The sequence below is a fragment of the Anolis sagrei genome, chromosome 2 (assembly GCF_037176765.1).
Source record: "Anolis sagrei isolate rAnoSag1 chromosome 2, rAnoSag1.mat, whole genome shotgun sequence".
In the NCBI taxonomy this organism is placed as follows: domain Eukaryota; kingdom Metazoa; phylum Chordata; class Lepidosauria; order Squamata; family Dactyloidae; genus Anolis; species Anolis sagrei.
In genome coordinates, this window is record NC_090022.1 from 101,417,584 (window position 1) to 101,438,602 (window position 21,019).

The following is a 21,019-nucleotide window of genomic DNA, read 5'->3' on the forward strand; positions in this document are numbered from 1 at the left end:
TGAGGAGCAGGTTTGGGAACTGCAGTTTGAAAACATCTCTAGGGGGGCAGTTCTTCACTCATACACTAGAATATTAGTTTATTTTAATGCAAAAATTTCACTATAACTAGCACTTGTTTTCCAGGATCTCAGGAGACAGAATGTCTGCTCTATCATTTGTATCCAAATTTGTTTTAACTAGTGATGCCAAGAAAAGAACCTGGGATGTTCCAAATGCAAGATATATGTTTTGTCACTGAGAAGTATTTCCTACATGATATTCATGGTACCGTATTCCACACATAGTTCATACGTAATGAATGCACTGAAAACACTATACTTTGGGGGCAGGAAGATAAAGAAACCAATCTTCCTGTCACAAAACTTGAAGGTGTTGTAAGAAAAAGGGGCCATATGCGCTTTAATTGACACTTTTACTGTTAAATAAGAATCTCACATGGGTTTTCCTCCCTTTCTTTGAATCTGCCAGAAAGAGAGTGAAGAATTAAAATCTGCAATAGAGCAAAATACAGTATGAAGTAAATGGATCAATCACTGTTGAACTCAAGCTAAAAGGAAATACACCACAAAAAATGTGAGTAGTCTGGACAGCATCTATATTGCATGTTTGTTTTGAAAAAGGCTTGGCTCATTTTATTGCTTTTCGGTGAAAGGGCACACGTGGATTATTTCACTGCATCCTCCCACTTGAACCTGGACGTAGGCTGGGCTGAGGAAATATCTTGCTCAAGATTCATGGAGAAATGGGTGTATATGTAACATACAACACAATAGCCCACTTGTACACAGAAAGAAAAATAAAACTGTTCAGCCAATAATGTGACTTGTGAAACTTATTATACAGTTCCAAATCATGTCCAATGAATCTCTCTTCACACTCTCTAATGGGAAAATTTTACAACAAAAGTGAAGCACTCACAGTTCTCCACAAGTTGCTGGACTCCAACTCATCATCCCAACTGTGATCCATGCTAATTGGGGCTAATGGAAATTAGAGTCCGACAACGTCTAGATCTGTGGTTCTCAACCTGTGGGTCCCAAGATGTTTTGGCCTTTAATTCCCAGAAATCCTAACAACTGGTAAACTGGCTGGGATTTCTGGGAGTTGGAGGCCAAAATACCTGGGGACCCACAGGTTGAAAACCACTGATCTAGATGGTCATGAGCTCTCCAGACCCATCTTGTAATCACTTACTGTCTTCTCAGCGGCTTTTAATCTAGTTCATTATGGAATGATACTTTGAATAGTTTGGTATAAATTTCACTTTTGACTATCTATTGTGGGTAATTACAAAGAGAAGAGAGACCAATGCAATTATTGCACTCCCACATAAACACCTTCAACACAGCAACATATTATCTCACCATTTTGAAGGAAAGCTAAGCATAGGAGGGTCAGATTTGGCTATTTTCAGCAGGACCCTCATGGGGTTGAGCTCATGATGAGGTGGCTCTATTTGGGCCATTTCAATCAGTGTGATGCCCAAGGACCAGATGTCAGCCTTGTAGTCATAAGGGGTATCTTTCATGGTTTCACACATCACCACCTCAGGAGCCATCCTTTCAAAAAGAAGAAGAATGTAAAAAAGAATGAGTATTACTAGTAATACATTATTGTTTGCCTTTTCCACTCAAACTCTTTAATGCAATTGGTCCTGAGCTAATCATATGCTCTCAAGATACATTTTACAGCTTGTGGTTGAAATATGTTCTCCTGTCACAGCTATGACTTGGCCAAAGTTGAGCATTTCTAGAGCCAGCATTGTGCAGTCCAAAAAATGTTGGACTAGGATTATGTTAAGGTGTTTTATGTTAATCTCCATATATTGTTCATTTTTATTTCACTTGGTATTTATTTTTATTGATTTAGGCTAATTTCTGTTGTATATTCTATGTGTTTTGTTTTGCATTGTTGTTGTCTTGTAAATTGCCCCGAGTCCCTCCAGGGAGATGAGGCGGGAAATAAAGTTTATTTGTTATTATTGGGACAGAGCCATAGCTTACTATCTGGGGAAAGATGTACATGTAGATCCCTTGAGTGAAGCCATCACTACTGTCCTATCTTGTCAGATCAGGTACTGAGGGTAGAGAAAATGGCAGTGGAAAATCCAGCTGCCACCCCAGTAGTTCAATGGTACCTATGCCTGTTGTTTTGGGCAGATTGAGGCACTTATTCTCACTTGGCCACAAATCTCACTTGTTGATCTTGGATCAGTTACTATCTTGCAACCTAACCGCAAGGTTGTAGCAGGCAAGAGAACTATGCATCTCTAGGAGTTCCTTAGAGGAGAGAAAAGTAGGATACAAATATAAAAAAGCAATAAAATAAATGTGTAATTATGGGGGTAGGTTAATCCTTTCATTGTTTTTTCTTCACATAATTAATGGGAGGTGAAAATGTTTCACTGTCTCTGGTTACAGGCAATCCCCGGGCCATCACTCTCCATCCATTCATTTGTCCATTCCCAGTTGGCCATGGAAATAGAAAACCAGCAGGCCAATGACATCTGGCTTGGATGCTGCTTTAGACAGCAAATTAATGCTCACTGATCACTTCCCCACAGAGAAGTGGCTGATTTGGAGTTTAAATTCCTGGAGTGAATTGTTGCTTTAATGCTCTTGGAGCTGCTTCAAATTGACATTCCAGGAGTAAAGGGGGGGGGGGGGGGGAGAGAAAGAGGAGAATGGCCTAGATGTCATCAACACCCCATTCCAGTTATGTGACTTGTAGCTTTTTCATTGCTCCTTCCTCTCGGAAAAGTGGTGGCTGAATATGACCAAGAGAATATAATTACAACAAAGGTTTTTACTCCACCTCTACTTTCCCCTAAACGTCTTTTTTTAAAACAAGCATTATGTTCTCCAGACATTTTGGAATGTGAAGACACTAAAAATAATAATGAAAAGCAGCACTGCTTTCTCAAATGGCAACCCCTCGTGTAGTCTTTATGTTTTAACTTAAGAGATAACATTGAAACAGGCCATTGCAAAAATCAATATTAGAGGAAAACAACCAATATGCCAAGCTTACATGAAAACAACATATGTTAATTTATGTGAATTTTAAAAAATTCATCCAAGTACCAGGCCAGCAATTTGTGGCTCTCTACTTCCATTAGCCCTGGCCAGTCTAAAAAATGACAGGAGCAGTGGCTTATTTGCCCCTCACTGTGGTGAGCAATTGTTCCATGCGGCAGAAAGAAGACACAAACTGATTTTTAGGGAGGAGCCTGCAATTGTGGATTCATTCACTTACCAGTATGGTGTGCCAATGAAGGAATCCCGTTTTTGAAAAGTCTTCATGTTTTTGGCAGAGACTCCAAAATCAGCTGAAAAGAGTTTAAACCACATTAAATCTTCTAACAGAGTTTCAAAGTGTTTTCCTTCAATGTAAGGAAGTTAAAACTTCCCCTACAGCCTACTAGCACTGAAAGTCGCTTCCTCAAAACAAGCAGAAAGATCCAAAGGACAAAGATAATGTTCCCCTTGCACTGATATCATTGTCTCATGATGCACTGCCTATCCTGTCTGGGGTTGATGGGAACTGGCATCCAACAACATACAGAGGGCAAAGAATCTCCATTCCTGATCAAGCTGAAAGTTCTCAAACATAAGGTGATGTGTAATTTGCCCTCTGGTTATCAAAAATTCCCTCAGCAACTGACCATGGAATCATAATTACAGGAACAAACCACATAAATCAAAGATGGACAAAGTATGGCCTGTGGACTGTGTGTGCTTCCTGGCATTCCAAAGTGTGAAACCTGAAGCTTCTCAAATGTCCCAGGCTATTAAATGATTATTAAATGATTTCCTTAGTATAAGAAGTTAAAACTTTTCCCACAACCCACTACCACTTTAGCAGTGCAAGATCTTGGCTTAACTGTTTATCTCTCAAGTCCAACTGTTCCTTTCCCACAGTAACAAGGGATACATTCTCTAAAGGTCAGCTCTGTTAAATACTTGGTTGAGGCAACACCAGCAAATATCAGGGACTGTAAGCTATCTTTCTGAGGAAGGAACTTGCAAAACCACCCAAGTTTTCCTTGCCTAAGAAAACCCTGTGAAATTTATGGGGTCACCATAAGTCAACAGGCAACTTGGAGGCACATACATACATAATAAGGAGCAATGATTACAGTCCTTCCATCTTCTGTCATGACAGCAGTGAAATGACCAGGCCACAGGACTCTCAAAAAAATCCTACTACACCAACACTTGCTTTATTGTTTCTCTGCTTCCTGCTGTTGTTTGCACTTCCATTTCATGTAATGGATTGCCCCCCTTCCCAGAAAGTTCCACTGAAAAAGTGACGTAAAGTAGGAAATATCAGCTCCCCCTCCTCTCCACCACTGACCAAACAAACTGCACTCTCTCCACCTCATATAGAAAATATGTCAGTTCCTGCCAGGGCTGCAGAAGAATGGTATGCATTGATTTATGCAATCCCATGCAGAGCAACAATAAAAATGCTGACCTTTTCTTCCAGAACAACCTTACACTCTTGCACTTAACATCTCTGTTTTGATTTATCTCCTTCATGAATGCTAATTTAATTATTCTTTGTAAAGACTGCCACATGTTTTCTCAAAAGCATGCCATTTGGATCCTCCAACCTGACCTTGCACTGGAAAATTTCCTTTCTGGAAGGTGGCAGTATTAAAAGACATGAAACCAATTCAAGCCAGGTCTCACCAGGACTTTTGCTAGATCATGACAAATTCCCATTTAAAGATTCTGCTGTTGTTGTTTTTTTACTTTTTCAAAGCAAGGAGAAAAATGGTAAATTTATTCCTTCTTGCCTGTGAGAACATAATCTTTACAAAAATTTACATCCAGAGTAAAAAAAAATCAGCAAATCCAATAAACAACATCAGGTCACATAGCTTGCTTGTTTCTTGGCACTCAATAAGATCAGTGAAACAGAACTTACCTAAGGAGAAACCATGCTGAATCACTTTCGGCAAGACTTATCTTTCCATATATTTTATAGTTTTGTTTTTAAAAATGCTTTCCACAGATTAATCCATAACAGATGTTAAACTAATTGGCCTATGATTTCTGAGAACCCTCTGGACTCCCCGCACCCCCTCGCCCTTTAAAAATAGAAGAAGTGATGTTACATTAGTTATGTTCTAGTCATCGTTGTGATACACGGACTGATATTAGAGAAATGTTATGGGTTTTTTTTATTAGAAGATCAGTACTTTCACATTTACATTATCTAAACATTCTCAAATTGATATCATCTGGACCATTAGTTCTGTCACCATAACAACTTTCTTTTTCTAGTATCTCATACAGCTTTCCATGATTTGTCCCAAGGTATTCACAACTAATGTCATTTCATCCATTCTTAGTATCTAATAAGATATAAAAACCAAAAGAAGACTGCAATCCTGTTCAAAATCTCCTGTGGGTAAGTCCCACTGAGCATGCTGAAACAGATTTATTAGTAAATATGTATTGGGTTGTGTGACGATGTGTAAGTTTTATTTCTTTGGTTATGTTTAGTTTGGACGGTGGTTTAGGGATGGTAAGTATGGGAGATTATGTGTTGTGGGAGAGGGTGGCTTGGTGTTAGCTGAGTTGCCATAGCAACAGGGGCGGAGCCAACTGCCTCTTCAGGAGGCAGCTGTTTTAAAAAGCCAGTTGTAAGCCGGTGAGCTACAGGAAGGGCCTGATTTCTCTAGTGGGAGAAACAGGGAATTAGTCAGTATGCCAGTGAGCTGCTGAGAAGACTGGGTCTCTGGGTGGAGATTCAGGGAATGTGTCCTTAGCCAGTGTGCTATAGGGAATTCTGTTAAAAATAAGCCTTTTAGCTTATTTGTTATATTAGGGCAGTTGTCCAGAAGGGTTACATCTGCTTAAAGAAACTTCTTGAAGACTGTGCCTGAGATTACTCATGAAACCTTTCCAATGTAACCATCAAGATTTGTGCCTCTTTTGAAGAAACAGTTAAACATGTTATACTCATGTTAAAATAAACTTGTTACTGTTCTCCTCAAGCCTTGCCTGTTACAGTTTCTTCTAAGCTGAACAGCCTGCAATAGTGCAGTCAGCCAGAGACAGTAAACGCTACGCTATCACTGAAACAAAACCTTCTGTCATTAACAGTTCCTTTATAAAATAGCTCCTAGGCTGATATTGATCGTTGCCCGGCTTCCCTCACAGATTAGGTGGCAGTAAGTTTACCACGCACCTTCACATTTGGTGGCATTTGGTGGTATTAAAACGGTCTTCTTCACAATTGGTGGCAGCAGTTTAACAACTTCTTTACAGGTTGTTCTTGTAAAACCTTCCTGAAAGATGGCTCATATTCCACCTCAATTGTGGAACTGCCTCAATGGCATTCAGGAAATTCTTCTATCATCTTATCCAATTTCACAGAAAAACTGCAAAGAACAATGTAGCTCCAACAGTCTCAGAGAGAAAGGGTGGAGGCATATCAATCTTAAGTAGTAATACAGTACAGATAGGCATGCATAATTGTGTTATGCACTAAAAAGAAAAACATGTGTCGTTACAGAATAACCCTGACCATTTTTTAAAAATATACTACAGCTGCTATTTTCAGTCCTAACATTTGCTGTGCATAGGAAACCACCCATCTGATGTTTCTTAAGCTAGAATAAACTACTCACCAAGCTTGATGTCTCCATCGAGGGTCAGCAATACATTGCCTGCCTTGAGGTCTCGATGGATAATCCTCTTGCTGTGGAGGTAGTTCAGGGCCTCTAACATCTGGCGGCAGACCACTTGGATCTGGGGTTCAGTCAAGCCTCGATCCAATTCTGCAAAACAGAGACCATGGAAAAAGCTCCTAAACTGAGCTTCACTTGGCCTTGAGGTTATATGTTCTGATACCTAATGGAAGATTTTTAGCTGCTGAATCTAAAATGTATTTGAAGAAGGACAAAATCTTATACAGTTGTCTAGCTTAAGTCTCTCTATGCTCGTGCCACACAAACAAACAAGTAAACCTTCCAGCTAGTCAGAGGATTAGACAATTAAACAGCAGCTGGACAGGAATAAACAATTATTTAAAAAGAGCTTATTTGTCCAAGATCTTGTTAACTAATGTACAGTTTTACAACCTAAGAAATTAAGTCCCCCATTTCTTCTGTCAAATATTTCCATGAGGTTCTCAAAGAAGTTGAGCAACCATTCACTCATAAGTGAAATATCTCAATCAAGGAGTCAGTTAAAAGCTCTCATTTAAGCATGTGGTTTTTCTTTTTCTCACCTACTATATCTTCTTATTCAGACAGGCATTTAAAGAACAAGGTTTTGAAGATCAAGCCAGGGGGGTGCTGTGGTTCTTAGATTTCAATATGTTTTAATGGATTTTAAGTGAGAAAATTTAATTCTGTTTTAATGGTTGCATATCTGTATATTTTAAATTATGTGGTCATACTTTTAATGTAAGCCGCTTTGAGTCTCCTTTAGGAGAGATAAAGCGGGGTATAAATAAACATAAACATAAACATAAGCATAAACATAATAATAATAATTTTATTCTTGGCAGAGCTGGGGTTACAAGGGGGTTGTCATTCCCTCCAATTTGTTTCCCAAATAATAAAACATGGTCAAGAAAGAATTTTCATGATCCAAAATATCCTGTTTGAGAGGTTAAATTAAACAGCAATAAAAACTGCAGTTAAATCAGGCTTTTTGAATATCTAGTCATATATTTTGTATGTGCCCCCTTTTTCCTCCTGGATACCATAAACTGGGAGTTTAGATCTGTAGCCTCTGAGCAATGTCTCCTTTGATAGGGTGCAGCAATTGCCTTGAGCAAAGGGGTCAAATATTTAGCGCTCAAAAAAGATAGCTAGATTCTTCCTTCGGCCCTTCCCCTTTCCTCTCAAAGTAAGTCCTCAGTCCAAGCCATACAAACCCTGCCAGAACTGTTCACCTCAAAACCTCAGCTGCAGCAAATTTAGGCAACATACCATTGCTACAAAATATACTTTCTATGGAGTTGTCCTTCAGAAGCAATTACTGCTCCAAACGCCAACCCACAAATATGGAGCCATCATTACTAGTAATGTCTTGGAGATAAAGCACATAGAGTGAGTTCACCTGTGTAGAAATCTATCTGTCATGGACAGCTTAGAAAGCACGGATAAGGAGATGCTAGTGGAAGGCTCAGTGATCGAGCTGGAGCCCAGCAGCCCTCTCAGCCAAGCTTTGAAACAGCACCCATGGAAGAAGCAACTTCTTCTCAGCCTGTAGGACAAGTTCAAGTGAGTTCCCTGAGCAGGCTGAGAAAGAGTTAACTGTTCCAGCTTTCATGGACCTGTGAAGAGAGAGGTCTCAGCTACGCAGGTCCTTGAGATTTCTGAAAAGAGAGCCAGCAACAGGTAACACCTGTGGACTTGGGATTTAAGGAACACAAGCCTGGCAATCTTGTTGCTGGCTGCAACATCAGTTCTAGAAGCTATGATCTTCAACTTTTGCTATCTAAAGTTTCCTGAACCCTGGATTGACCTTGGCTACTTATTCTGATTCAACCTTGTACTCTGGACATTCTGGTATATGACTTACAACCCTGGAACAGTCATTTGACTTCTCTATTGTGTTATCCTATTAATGTTTGTGCTGTTAGATTATCAGCTTGACCTTGAACTATGGATTAATGCTCTGCTAGTCAAGACTTCTGACACTATCAGCTATTTTGTGTTATAAGTAAAGCTATAAAAATCCCTTTCTTAGTGGCAGATACGCTTCACCTCCTTAAACCTCTCTCTATATACATGAGGTTGATATGGGTACAGTTTGGACACAAAATTGAGAAGGGTAGTATGGAGACAAAGCTCAATGGCTTGTTTATCTGACAGCAGACCACAAAAGGATTTAATAGGTGACTTCACTTACCTAACATGGTAGCATCCACAGCGCCACCAGGGCAAAACTCAATCATGATCTACCAGAAAAAGAAGCAAGACAAAAATAGATTTTACATGGATGAACAGAAGTTATATTTCAAAGTATAACTTACATGCTATGAGAAAGGAGAGCAACCAAATTACAACCTCTGGATCAAACCGGTTTGAATGAAGCGACATTCTGTAACTAGCTTGTTGTCCTACAGAGCAGGTGTACTCATTGGAATATTCTGCTAAGGCTATTGTTCATTAGAACTCAGGTGCTGCTCCTAAGAACAACTACATCCTCTTTCTTTCTTTAGATACAGCCCCCTCTACACTGATAATTTAATGCATTTTCAAACTGGTATCGAAGAAAGCGTCACTGCCCTGAAAGTAATATTATGCAATATATTTAATATTTTTAATATTTTCGTTCATGAAACACAGTTTTTATCAGGAGCAACTTGAGAAACTGCAAATCACTTCTGGTGTGAGAGAACTGCCTGTCTGCAAGGAAATTGCCCAGGGGACGCCCAGATGTTTTGATGTTTTACTATTCATGTGGGAGGCTTGTCTCATGTCTAACTGTGTTTGCATACAAGAATACAGCTTGGGAGTAAGAACTTCCAGAATCTTGTAGCCAACCTACCCTGTCCCTGCTGACTGAGGAATTTTGGGAATTATAGTCCTTTATACAATTTTTAAGCTCTAGTAATTATCGTTAAAAAATCAGTTGAAGCATCTAAGATGCTGCATTGCAGCTTTTGTTACCAAAACACATAAAGTTCACATTTAAATGCACTGCTATCCAGACACAGTGTTTCCCGTCTTGACTGTCAGTGTTCAGAGCTGCAAGAATAGTACAGGCAAGTGCCACACTCCTTAATTGGCCTGTAAAGTTCTTTCAAGGATAGCCCTGAGGCCTCATCTGCAGAAGAACCTTAGTTTAAAGCAGATGATGTATCTACAAGTAAGTTGTTCTTGCTGTTGTAGTTCTTGTGATACTTAAAGGATATCTAACCTCCCTTTCAGGATATATAATGCCCACCTTTGCGGTGTGGGCATTTTGCAACATAAGAAAGAAAAGTACAATTTCAGGCATCTCCATCTTTTATTTATTTTATTTTATTTTATTTTATTTTATTTCACAGTTTTCTATACCGAGCTTCTCAACCTCATTGAGGGACTCAGCCCGGTTTCCAGCCATAAAAAACATATACACTCATTAAAATATCATATATCACAATTACAAAAACAACTTTAAAAACAATATATATAAAACTACAGTGGTCAGTTGTCCTATTAAGATGGATCTACATCAACTTCCATCCAGGGTCCTATGGTGTTGTCTCATTCATTGAAGGCCTGACTCCAAGCCACGTCTTCACTCTTTTATCTGGCCAGGTGGTAGAAAGTGCTATTATTTACCGAAGCCATTGTAAAGTTTTGCTGTGGATGGGATAGAACAATATGACGATAATAAAAATACTTGTCTTGCTTTCCTTGCTGCTGTTTTGGCTCCTGGCAATTGAAATTTATAGAGGCCCAGAGGTTAAGCTTCTCGTGGGGTAGGGTGGGGAGGGGAGTGGTTCTGCAGTTCCCTGGACACCTCCCCAGCATTCAGTCAAGAAGGAATGTGGAATTTCTGCCATATGGTTATTAAAGGCAAAGGCCTCTGTCAGCAAAGGAAGGGACACACCTACTTAGCAAACAATTGAATGCTAGTGTATTTGTGTCTGTATCTCCAGATATTTGGAGCAGCATGAGGAAAAGACAACAGTACTAAGATGACTGGGGAAAACATTTTCACAAAGATTTTGCAGCCAGATGTGGGCAAATACATTCACAAACTTTTGAAATTCCTTATCTGGAATGTAAAACGCTCAAAAATCATCCACAGAAGTTACACCTTTGTTTTTGGATAATCCTAGAGACAACATGAGACAAGTTTGCATACAATCTAACAAGATTAACCCCAATTTTGCCCAAATCAATATTAGCTAACTTAAGATATTTGCACTGCTTTGCTGTCGTTTAAAAGAGAATGACCAAAGGAAAGGATGATTTGAAAGGAGGGAACCAACACCTTTGGCACAAAGAAAGAAGACAGAGAGGGTAGAGAAGCCACCAAGAGAAGATGTGATCGGAGCCTGAACTGTCCCACAGAAAGAACTTGGGAGATTAGAAAATAGTGCATTTGTAATTATGATCAGAATTGTAAAGGAATAAGGGCGGAGGCTGGTTGCTTTAAACTGCTGATACGCACATTGTCTTCTTGGATCTCAGAAATCCAGTTTAAGTTGCAATACAAACTCAAATAGTCCCAGCTGTATAAACCACAACTATGATGTTTGCCTTCTAAATCTACTTGTCCCACCCTATTGAAGACAGCATTAAGCAGTGCTTTGTTTTGTTTGTTAAGATTTTGCCCACTGAAAAAGGAAAGAAACATAAATGTCAGTTTGTAGAAAATAAAACAAATCCAAATATTAAAAAGGGACTTAAGAACAAGCACGTTCTGGTGGTTTTACCTAAACAAGAAACCAGCCAACTATGCACACCTAGTATTCTCCTGCGGCTTATAAAACTTTTAGGAAATATTAACTGGACCTTCCTTTTTGAGCTCAATTTACTTTTCAGTGCTGATCTCTCAGATTATACTCAAAAGATTATTGTTTTCAACCACAACTGTATAAAACTGCAAAAACTATAGAAACATTCCCAGGCTCTGATCCCAATTCCTGTTCATTGAACCAATCTTTCCATATGCTTGAGTCCTTTCTAAAAAGGGAATCTACCAGATATGAAACCTTCAAATGAGAAACACAGTTTGACAAAGAAAAAATGCATCTTGGACCATATCCACATCCAGGATCCTGTTTATGGCAGTGATCAATTAATGACTGTAGTTCTCAGAATGTATACTGCTTTTAATGTTATATTATATAATAAAGGAAGTTGAATGGGGAGGATGAGCATTAACCATTCATTTTGGCCTACCCCTCTTAGTACATATTGGCACATTCCTCACATCTACGCCTTTGCAAGTACCAGAAAGAACAGTGAACTTTATGTATGACTAAAGTGCATCCACTTGCATACCCATTGCTAGTCCCTCCTTCTTGAGAAGACAATAATTCAGAACATGCTCTTCTTACACCCTGTGGCTTTCACGTTGCCAAGCTTTAAAAAGATTTACCCTCAGACCACCAGCTGTACAGCAGCAATGATACCAAGGCACGTGGTAGTATCAGTCACAGGAACAGCATTCTATACATGTCGGCATTTGGCTGTACAGTAGCAATGATACCAAGACAGTCAGTCATAAGAACAGTGTTCCATGCACAAAGTGTCCCCGATTTCTAGAAACACAAATAAGTCTGCTGCATCAAATCCATATTTATCTGATATACCACCTAATATGCCATCTATCACTTTTCCTGTTGAGCCCCAGAGGACATCTGGAATTATTTTTAGGGGTATGAAAGGATGGAGTCTTTTTGAAGTAGAAGAAGAAATTTTCCTTAAGTTGCAACATTGACTAGGTTAGGAGTAGCCCCATGAGTTCACGTCTAGTCTTTTTCACAAGCCTCCTGGTTTGTATGGGAATCGGGGAAATAGAATCAGGAAACATGAACAGGCAGGTTTTGTTCAAACTCATCATGCTTGGAAGAACTCTCAAGCCATGCTGGCTCATGGCTTCAATGATAAGTTATTCCATTTCCTGGAGGAAAATGACCATCTATATAATAAAAAAAAATTCCCTCATGGGATTCTGAAGATCAGCTTTAAGGAGATAAATATCTGAATGGAAAAAAAATCCCCCTCATTATTGTGCAACAAAGTACAAATATAGGACCTAAGAAGATTTTTGTAGCTCACCAGTGAGCAGAATACTTTTGAATGGGTGTTTGAAGTAACATTTATTATTTATTTTATTTATTTACTCTATTTGTATCCTGCCTTTCTCTACCCTGAAGGGTAGAGGTGGTTTTTTGAGGTAGTTTTGCACCACCTAAGAAGAGAGATAAAAATCCATCCTTTCAACCCTTTTAATAGAATCTGTTCTCCTTTTACTAAAGAGGATTCAAACTCTCTGGCATGACAATTTAATTGCTGAGAAAGCAAAGATTAGTGTTTCAAACTTGGCACCACCCTTCCTATGTGAAGAATTCATGACCTTTGGTTGCTCCGTTTCACAAACTGGCAATTCATTCAACAATTAATCCTGCAGGAGAGAAACACTAAAAGTGGGGTAGTGTGGATGAGAGATTGCTGAGTTTGTACCCTTTCTCTGAAACTGTCCCAAAATGTACTAATAAATATTCTGTGTAAACTAATCTGATGTTCTCAAAGTTCTATCCCACACACTACTGATTTCAGATAATAGAATAAAGTAATGGCCTGAATCTTGCACAAAACTGACTTGTTATAGCCAAACTGCTGCAGAACTGGGGAATCTAAACTTTTCTTTTTGGAAGTATATAGACAGCTGATTTTTTGGGGTATTTTACAAAAATATGATACTTGTGTTTTATCTATCTCAAACCCCACAAGTTACAGAATTAATCCAAGAAGGGTTACGAGTGCCTATCATGCCAATTATTCTAAGGGATGCAACCATACTCTAGGCCACAGTCTGGAGTATGGGTCCATCATCTACTTCTGACACTTTGTGCAACACCAAGCTACTAACAGCCTTGTAAAGATCATACAGATCTTTACAGATAAATTTGTCAATGCCAAACTTAATAGGACAACACTCAAAATGCATAAGGAACCTATAAATTAGCAATGCCAAAGGAAAAAAAGAAATGTGTTGGGGGGGGGGGGGGAGAAATGCAACATTCCATAATTGTAGAAGAGTTAATTTTCAGGAGGTCATCCTGTGGACCTTTATGTCAAATCTGTCAGGAGTCCTTTGATTTTGTATTCTTTATGGCAGGCGGTTGGACTAGATGGCCCTTGCAATCTCTTCCAATTCTATGATGCTATGAATCTTTTGAGCAGTGTCTTGCCTTTTTCACTTGTTTCTTGAACACAGGCTACTTCATCACACTAGAGAATGAATCCACTTTAAATCTGATTTCTGCTTCTTGCAGAATTCTGGGGTTTGTAGTTTAGTGAGACTGTTAAAGGCTCCTCCCTAAACTACAAACCCCAGAATTCTGCAGGAGGCCGAAACTGGATTTAAAGTAGATTCATTCTCTAGTGTGATTAGGCCCATAGTAAAGAAACCTAACTTCTGTAATGAATTACAAACTATCTAAATGCAGTTTTGTCTTCCCTGAACAGGAATCAAGTCTGAAAATAAAATATACAAACCAAAACAGAAATATCAAGATTAAAAAATTCACCCTTACTTCCTAGGCATGCACAAAATTGCACAAAAGCTATAGCAGATTTCTGGTGACTTCACAGAACACAAAACAATTATCAATGGGGGAAAAATACATCAAATGTCAACAGCTTGTCTGGCATGCAAGTATTCAGTAGGTGGAATTTAAATGACTAACATTCTGTAAAACAGATTGTGACCATTTTGCCATTATTCCTTTACAACACAACAGCACTATTCATGAGGGGGCTCAGGAATAATGCCTGATTTTTCTTGAACAAAATAGCTAAGTGGGAAAATATTCAGCAAAGTCACCCATCACCCACAACTTCATGTCAAGAGGGGGAAAAAGAAGGAATGCTTCAGGTAAACAAAAAATACAGTTCAGAGTACACTTTTGTAAACTTTTGTTACAAATAGAAGCTGTAAACATTTTTTAAAAAAATTCACTCATATCCGTTTCTCACATGGTTTTCTAAGATGTTTTTCATTCAATACATTACTGATTGAACTTCATGTCCATCTACTCCTCCCAGTGAGTGAGTATTCCCAGATGGTTTACAATGTTTAAGTTGTGAACAGTTCCCATTTGACATAAGGAAAGACGGAGGACCAGATAGAAGTTAGCTTAAGTCTTGATCATGACAGAGGGATTACTGGATCCATCTTTCCTAGATCCAAGTACAATCTACTTGATTTTTCACTTATTTTAAGAGAACCCAAGGATACAGAAATCCTAAAAGGCAGCATAACAATGGATACAGAAAAGTCTGCACAAAATCCAAAGTCAAGTTAACAAAGCTTAATTGATAAGTCTTTCATTGTCTTTAACAACAGCTACAGGAAATATGCATGTTTATGAGTGTTAGGGAACCAACACATACACACATCCCAATGACAAGATGTCAGCAAAGCACCAAGTGCTTTTTCCTTTTCCATATTTTCCACAATTCGTATGAAAAGTCTCTGCAGAATTAGAATCCTTCTCTTTTCGTAGCTAAGCACATATACATGCATGTACATACAAACAGAGCAAAAACTATAGACCAGAAAGAATTATATAAAAAAGCTATGTAAAACAGCTTCATTTTAGAGTTCACGTAAAAACCAAGATCTGTAAATTTACAGAAAGGTGTGACTATCCACCTAGAATATGTGGGGAAAAAATCTAATCCAGATAGGAATAGGAGATCTCATCATGGTGCAGCAACTTTTTAAAACTGCGTTTTCCAAACTTTATCAAAATTTACATATGCAATTGGGGTGGCCCATAATTGTGTCTCTTTAAGATCTTTTTGACTGGCATCTCTTCAAAATAGATAATTTGTTAAACCCAGATGTGCTTAAATTTTAATCAACAAGGACAGCTAAGTACTGCTTTCAAAAGGATGTCGAGCTTTTATTGAAATTGAGTCACTAGTTTAATCAGCTTCCTTGAGAGAATGATTCCATATTAATAAAAGAATCTGTAGGTGCTTTGTTTTCAGGAAAGTCTGCATGCTTGTGCTTGTATTGCAGGCCTGACTGATAATCCATTTTAACCTTAAAATAATTCTGAGAAGACTGACAAATTCCAAAGACTTGATTTCTTTGGGCATGCTTCCACTCGAGTTTCTAGTCTTGACAATCTATAGACCAAAACCCAATGCAGCGGAAGTACCTTGTAGTAGAAATAGCATAACAGTGGGCGTTGTGTATTCTTTTGCCGCAGAGGACTGGTCTAACCATATACGGTTACAGTTGCCTCAATCTAGTGTGATGAATATACCATTTACTTGAATCTAATGTTTACCTTTTAAGACTAAGTGACCTTGCCAAAATTGGGGTGCGCATTAGATTTGCATCATACAGTAATTTTAGTGCTGAGCCAAAGCAAAAGGTGAAGCTGTTTCTGATGTAGCTCAGCAGAATCACAGCAGCCGGGGGCTGATAGGTTCACCAATGACTTAAGAGTCAGATGGTAGTGTGGGCTTTCCTGGGATTCATTCTGATGCAGGCCAAGAAAGCGAAAATTTTTCAGATAGAGATGCAGGCACAGAGACTTGAGAATGTACTTGCCTCTGAACTTCAAGGCCAGTCACAGGAGTTGGCATCATCCTCTGTAGATAAGGAATCTAGCAAAGATGAATTGATGAGAAACTCTCATGGGAAAGCACCTGGTGATACTGACCTAAGCAAGGAGGCACATTAGATTAGAGCAGATAGCCAGCTTTGTAGATTAACATGGCTTCATGGGAAGCAGAAATTCCATGGCAGAATGGAACTGCTTTCATGTCAGTTTATTAGGAACTAGAACACACTCTTGATTTCAGTTCAGGCAACATGGCTTTCAAGTAAAGGCCTGGGTTCTCTAGTTCTTGTTTCAAGTCTTGTTTTTAGGATTTAGGTATTCTGGGAATTCTCCATGTTCTTGTTTTGTATTTTGGTTCAAATTTTGCTTATGGATTTAAGATGCCTTTGTATTTTTGGACCATCCTTGGACTATATTGCTTTTGGATTTATAAGAGACAATTGATTCCTGATTTTTTATTCTACAACTTATTTCCTTATCCCTGCTTTTTTATTACATACCTTTTGTATGGTTTTTGCAATAAACTGTTTGCCTCTACTCTGGACTCTTGTGTAATCCTATGGTCATAGGTATCTTTAGACCTGGGGTGCTTCAGCTTCAGGAGTTGCACCTGGAACTCCTCTTTGAACAACACCATCTCTAATGAAATGGCCAGGGCTCAATGCTATGCCATCCTAGAATTTGTAGTTTGATCAGTTACCAGCATTATTTGGCAAAGAAGGCTCAACATCTTGTCAAACTACAGACCCCAAGATTCCATAGGCAATTAAAGTGGAGTCATTCTACAGTAGGGGAACATGAGAGAAGCCTCCCCACAAGATATTAACACATCTGGGTGTCCCCTGGGAAATGTCTTTGTAGATGGCTGATTCTCTCATATCAGAAACTACTTGCAGTATGCAACCAACCAACCAACCAAACAGACGGACCTTTTCAGGACTAATTATGACTATAATCTCAATTAACATCGAAGGCATGTCAGCAGCCAAATAACAGTTCCTTTATGAACTATGTCTCGATAAGAAATGTGATGTGTTGTGTGTACAAGAAACACAGAGGGATAAATAACAAAAACAATCAAAAGTTCCAGGAATGATCTTAATGGTGGAAAGACCACATACGCAGAATGGAAGTGCTGTCTTTATAAAACCAGGCCTCCAAGTTAGCAGTACCCATAACACAAAAGAAAACAATATAGAGGTTTTAACAGTAGAGCTTCATAACATCATGATTACCTCTATGTACAAGCCCCCAATGAAGAGTTTTGTTTATCCTCTTCTGAGAACTTCGATAGGCAACAAAGAGCAGTAATTGGTGACTTTAACAGCCATAGATATGGCACCTGTTCTGACTCCAGTGTTGCTGGACTCTTACCAATATTTACTCAAGTCTAATAATGCACCATCAAATCTAATGCACACCTCAATTTTCAAAACCCTGAAATAAAAAAAGTATTTGCTGCCGAATTTAATGTACAGTGGCAAAAAGTGCACTCTTTGTAATTTGGCCAAAAAGGTGTCCATTACTATTGCTGCCTGCTTAGAATTGTTTTGCTATAAACAATGGTGTTAGCTACCAAAGCTTCATAGGTGCAGCAAAACAAGGGCTGGAAAGCATTTTAGGACTGTGTGCAAAGCCAATGAAGGCTGGAAGAACTAGGAGCGCCGAAGACTACGACAGCTTGTGAGTAGGAGTCAGAGACAAAGGCAGTTTCCTCTTCAGAAATGGAGCAAAGTAATTCAGCTGCTAGTATTTTACTTAAAACATGGAAGCCATTATGCTTAAGTTTTCCTGTGTCAAGACCGAGGTAGCACCACAATGGATGAAAAAAACAAGGCATTACCTGTTCCTCCCTGCTCCCGCATCTTTTTCTGAATCATTTTTGTGTAATTCTTAAGGGCAGAATGTCTGTCAATTCAAACATTTTCTTTGTTTTTAAGAAGTATTCAATAATGGCAGTACATGTTTAAACAAACAGGTCTTTTTTTCAGGAAAATGTGTTCTAAACCATCATGATTGGCTCCTCTAGACAGTGGTAGGCAGGGCAAGCTTCTGAATCATCTCATCCATTTCCCATTATCCCACTTTAATTCTACTTTTCCAATGCCTCCTTCCCCTAAGGCCTAACTCCCACTCAAACACTGCAGCCTTTTCAATCACAATTATGTAAAGAAGAATAGTGTCTTTCATGTCCTTCATTTCCCTCTCACTTAAGGAACAAAAGCAATATAAGAAATCATTTAGAATTAACAAATAGACATTCTTATTGGACAAAACCATCTTTTCTCTTCATATTCTTTGGTTTTATATTATGTCAGGGTATTCTGATTCCACTCTCACTTTTGTTTTAAGAAACACTTTTAATAACATTACTTTGGCAACTCAATGTGAAATATGATAGTTACAAAGAGGCAGCTTGCTGCAGGATGAGAATAGTGCTAAAATGTTGCCGAAAATGCCAGCACCTTCTTGGAAGTTTGCATTGGATTCCAAACCAATTAAAAATGAGTACTACTAGATGATGACTTAAGGTTGCATCTAAAACAAGACATTGACTGAGTCAGCAAAAAACTCAACTAATGTTTCTCGAAAAAAGGCCTTTTAAACAACAAGCAACAGAAATTATATAAAAAAGTTAGATAAATACAAAATCTTGTCTGATAAGCAACACTTGATTAATTACTTTCTAAGATAATGCTTCATTTAATGTGAAAACATTGCAGGCAGAAAAGATGGCTCATTGAGATATATTCTGATTATTTATTTACTTACTTACTTTACTTTACTTCTATACCGCTGTTCTCAGCCCGGAGGTGACTCATGGCGGTTCACAAGACACAGCAAAATTCAACACCAATATAAAACACTTAATAACCTAATCTAATACACAATTAATACACAATTACTATAATAACCATTCACTAAGGTCTCGTCACTAAAAACATGATCCTTATAGTAAGGGAGATGACTTTTTTCAGCTTAGACAAGCAACTAGGCTGAAAGGTTTTTCAGAACAAAGATGCAGAAATCCGGGGTTTAAATCCCCAATTTTTCACAATTTATTATTAGTGCTAGGCAAAGATAAAACACACTAATATGAACTCTAAAAACAAGTATTATTGTAATGATGGAGAAAATCACAGAAGAAATTTGCAGCTCTGAGATATCTGAAAAAGTGATATGAAATTATTCAAATGCAAAACTACTTGAATCTAGCACTGGCTGATTTGCAAGCAATGCCTCATCCTCAAGTCTTCTATTTCCCTGAAGGGCTATTTTAACCTGAAAGGGTGTGACATAAAAAAAATCACCTTACCCATAATTTGCTGTCATGGTAAAAAGCTCCCAGGAGCTTTACAATATAAGGATGGTCACAAGTTGCAAGGATCTCAATCTCTACCATGTAGTCCTCCAGCTCATCTTCACTCTTGGTGTCAATGACTTTGGCAGCAGCTAATGCACCAGTCTCTCTGTTTCTGGCCTGCAAAAACAAAAGCAAAAAGATCACAAATGAAACAGTCTCTATAGCATGCTAGATATGTGTGACACGCATGTGCATTTCATTAAACCTAGCAGAATGTGTGTTTTAAGCCATCAACCCTAACACAATTCAGTCAGCTACACATGGTAAACAGGCAATATGAGAAAAATGTCAAAATGAAATTTGTGAGGACCCAAAGAATCTTCTAAACCTCACAAATTCCAGATTTCATCTTTTACAACTCTCACCAACTATAGCTGGCCATTTCCCTTGGACACATTAAGGTAAAGGAGGCTTAGTCTAACACATCCAGAAAGCATCCGGTTGAAAACAGAAAGATAAATTATTTCTAAGCGACCATCAGCATGAACAGACATACAGCAGACAGGATGCTTAAGAAAAAGGAGGAGACCCAAACCAAGGCTTCCTTAATGTCTTATGTTCTTCACTAGGAGCATTCTGGAAATCTAGCAAACTGACCCTATAGATTGGAAGAGCCATCTAGATCTTTATATTAATCTGATTAAAGTCATGTCACATCGGGTTGTTGTAGTTTTTTTTCAGGCTGTATGGCCATGGTCTAGAGGCATTCTCTCCTATGTTTCACCTGCATCTATGGCAAGCATTCTCAGAGGTAGTGAGGTCTGTTAGAACTAGGAAAAGGGGTTTATATATCTGTGGAATGACCAGGGTGAGATAAAGGACTCTTGTCTGCTGGAGCTAGGTGTGAATGTTTCAACTGACCACCTTGATTAGCATACAATGGGGTGACTGTGCCTGGAGCAAACTTTTGTTAAGAGGTGATTAGATGTCCCTGCCTGCTTCCTCTCTGTTGTTGTGCTGTTGCAATTTTAGAGTTTTTTTAATACTGGTAGCCAGATTTTGTTCATTTTCATGGTTTCCTCCTTTCTGGTAAAATTGTCCACATACTTGTGGATTTCAATGGCTTCTCTGTGTAGTCTGACATGGTGGTTGTGAGAGTGGTCCAGCATTTCTGTGTTCTCAAATAAAATGCTGTGTCCAGGTTGGTTCATCAGGTGCTCTGCTATGGCTGATTTCCCTGGTTAAAGTAGTCTGCAGTGCCTTTTATGTTCCTTTATTCGTGTTTGGGCGCTGCGTTTGGTGGTCCCTATGTAGACTTGTCCACAGTTGCATGGTACACGGTAGACTATGAGGAGCGGCTTAGGGAACTGGGCATGTTTAGCCTGAAGAAGAGAAGGCTGAGAGGAGATATGATAGCCATGTATAAATATGTG

At 38.7% G+C, this 21,019-nt stretch overlaps 1 protein-coding gene across 2 annotated transcripts in view; it reads right to left on the bottom strand.

Moving 5' to 3' along the window:
• Positions 1-21,019, bottom strand: part of STK10 (serine/threonine kinase 10) — a 129,967-nt gene that overhangs the window by 24,319 nt on the left and 84,629 nt on the right. For both annotated transcript variants that reach the window (XM_060765099.2, XM_060765098.2), the window contains exons 2-6: positions 19,599-19,763; positions 8,881-8,929; positions 6,645-6,794; positions 3,257-3,329; positions 1,366-1,560 (exon numbers count right to left, since the gene is read on the bottom strand). In XM_060765099.2, coding sequence (XP_060621082.2) covers positions 1,366-1,560; positions 3,257-3,329; positions 6,645-6,794; positions 8,881-8,929; positions 19,599-19,763 — 632 coding nt within the window. The remainder of the gene's footprint in view (positions 1-1,365; positions 1,561-3,256; positions 3,330-6,644; positions 6,795-8,880; positions 8,930-19,598; positions 19,764-21,019) is intronic.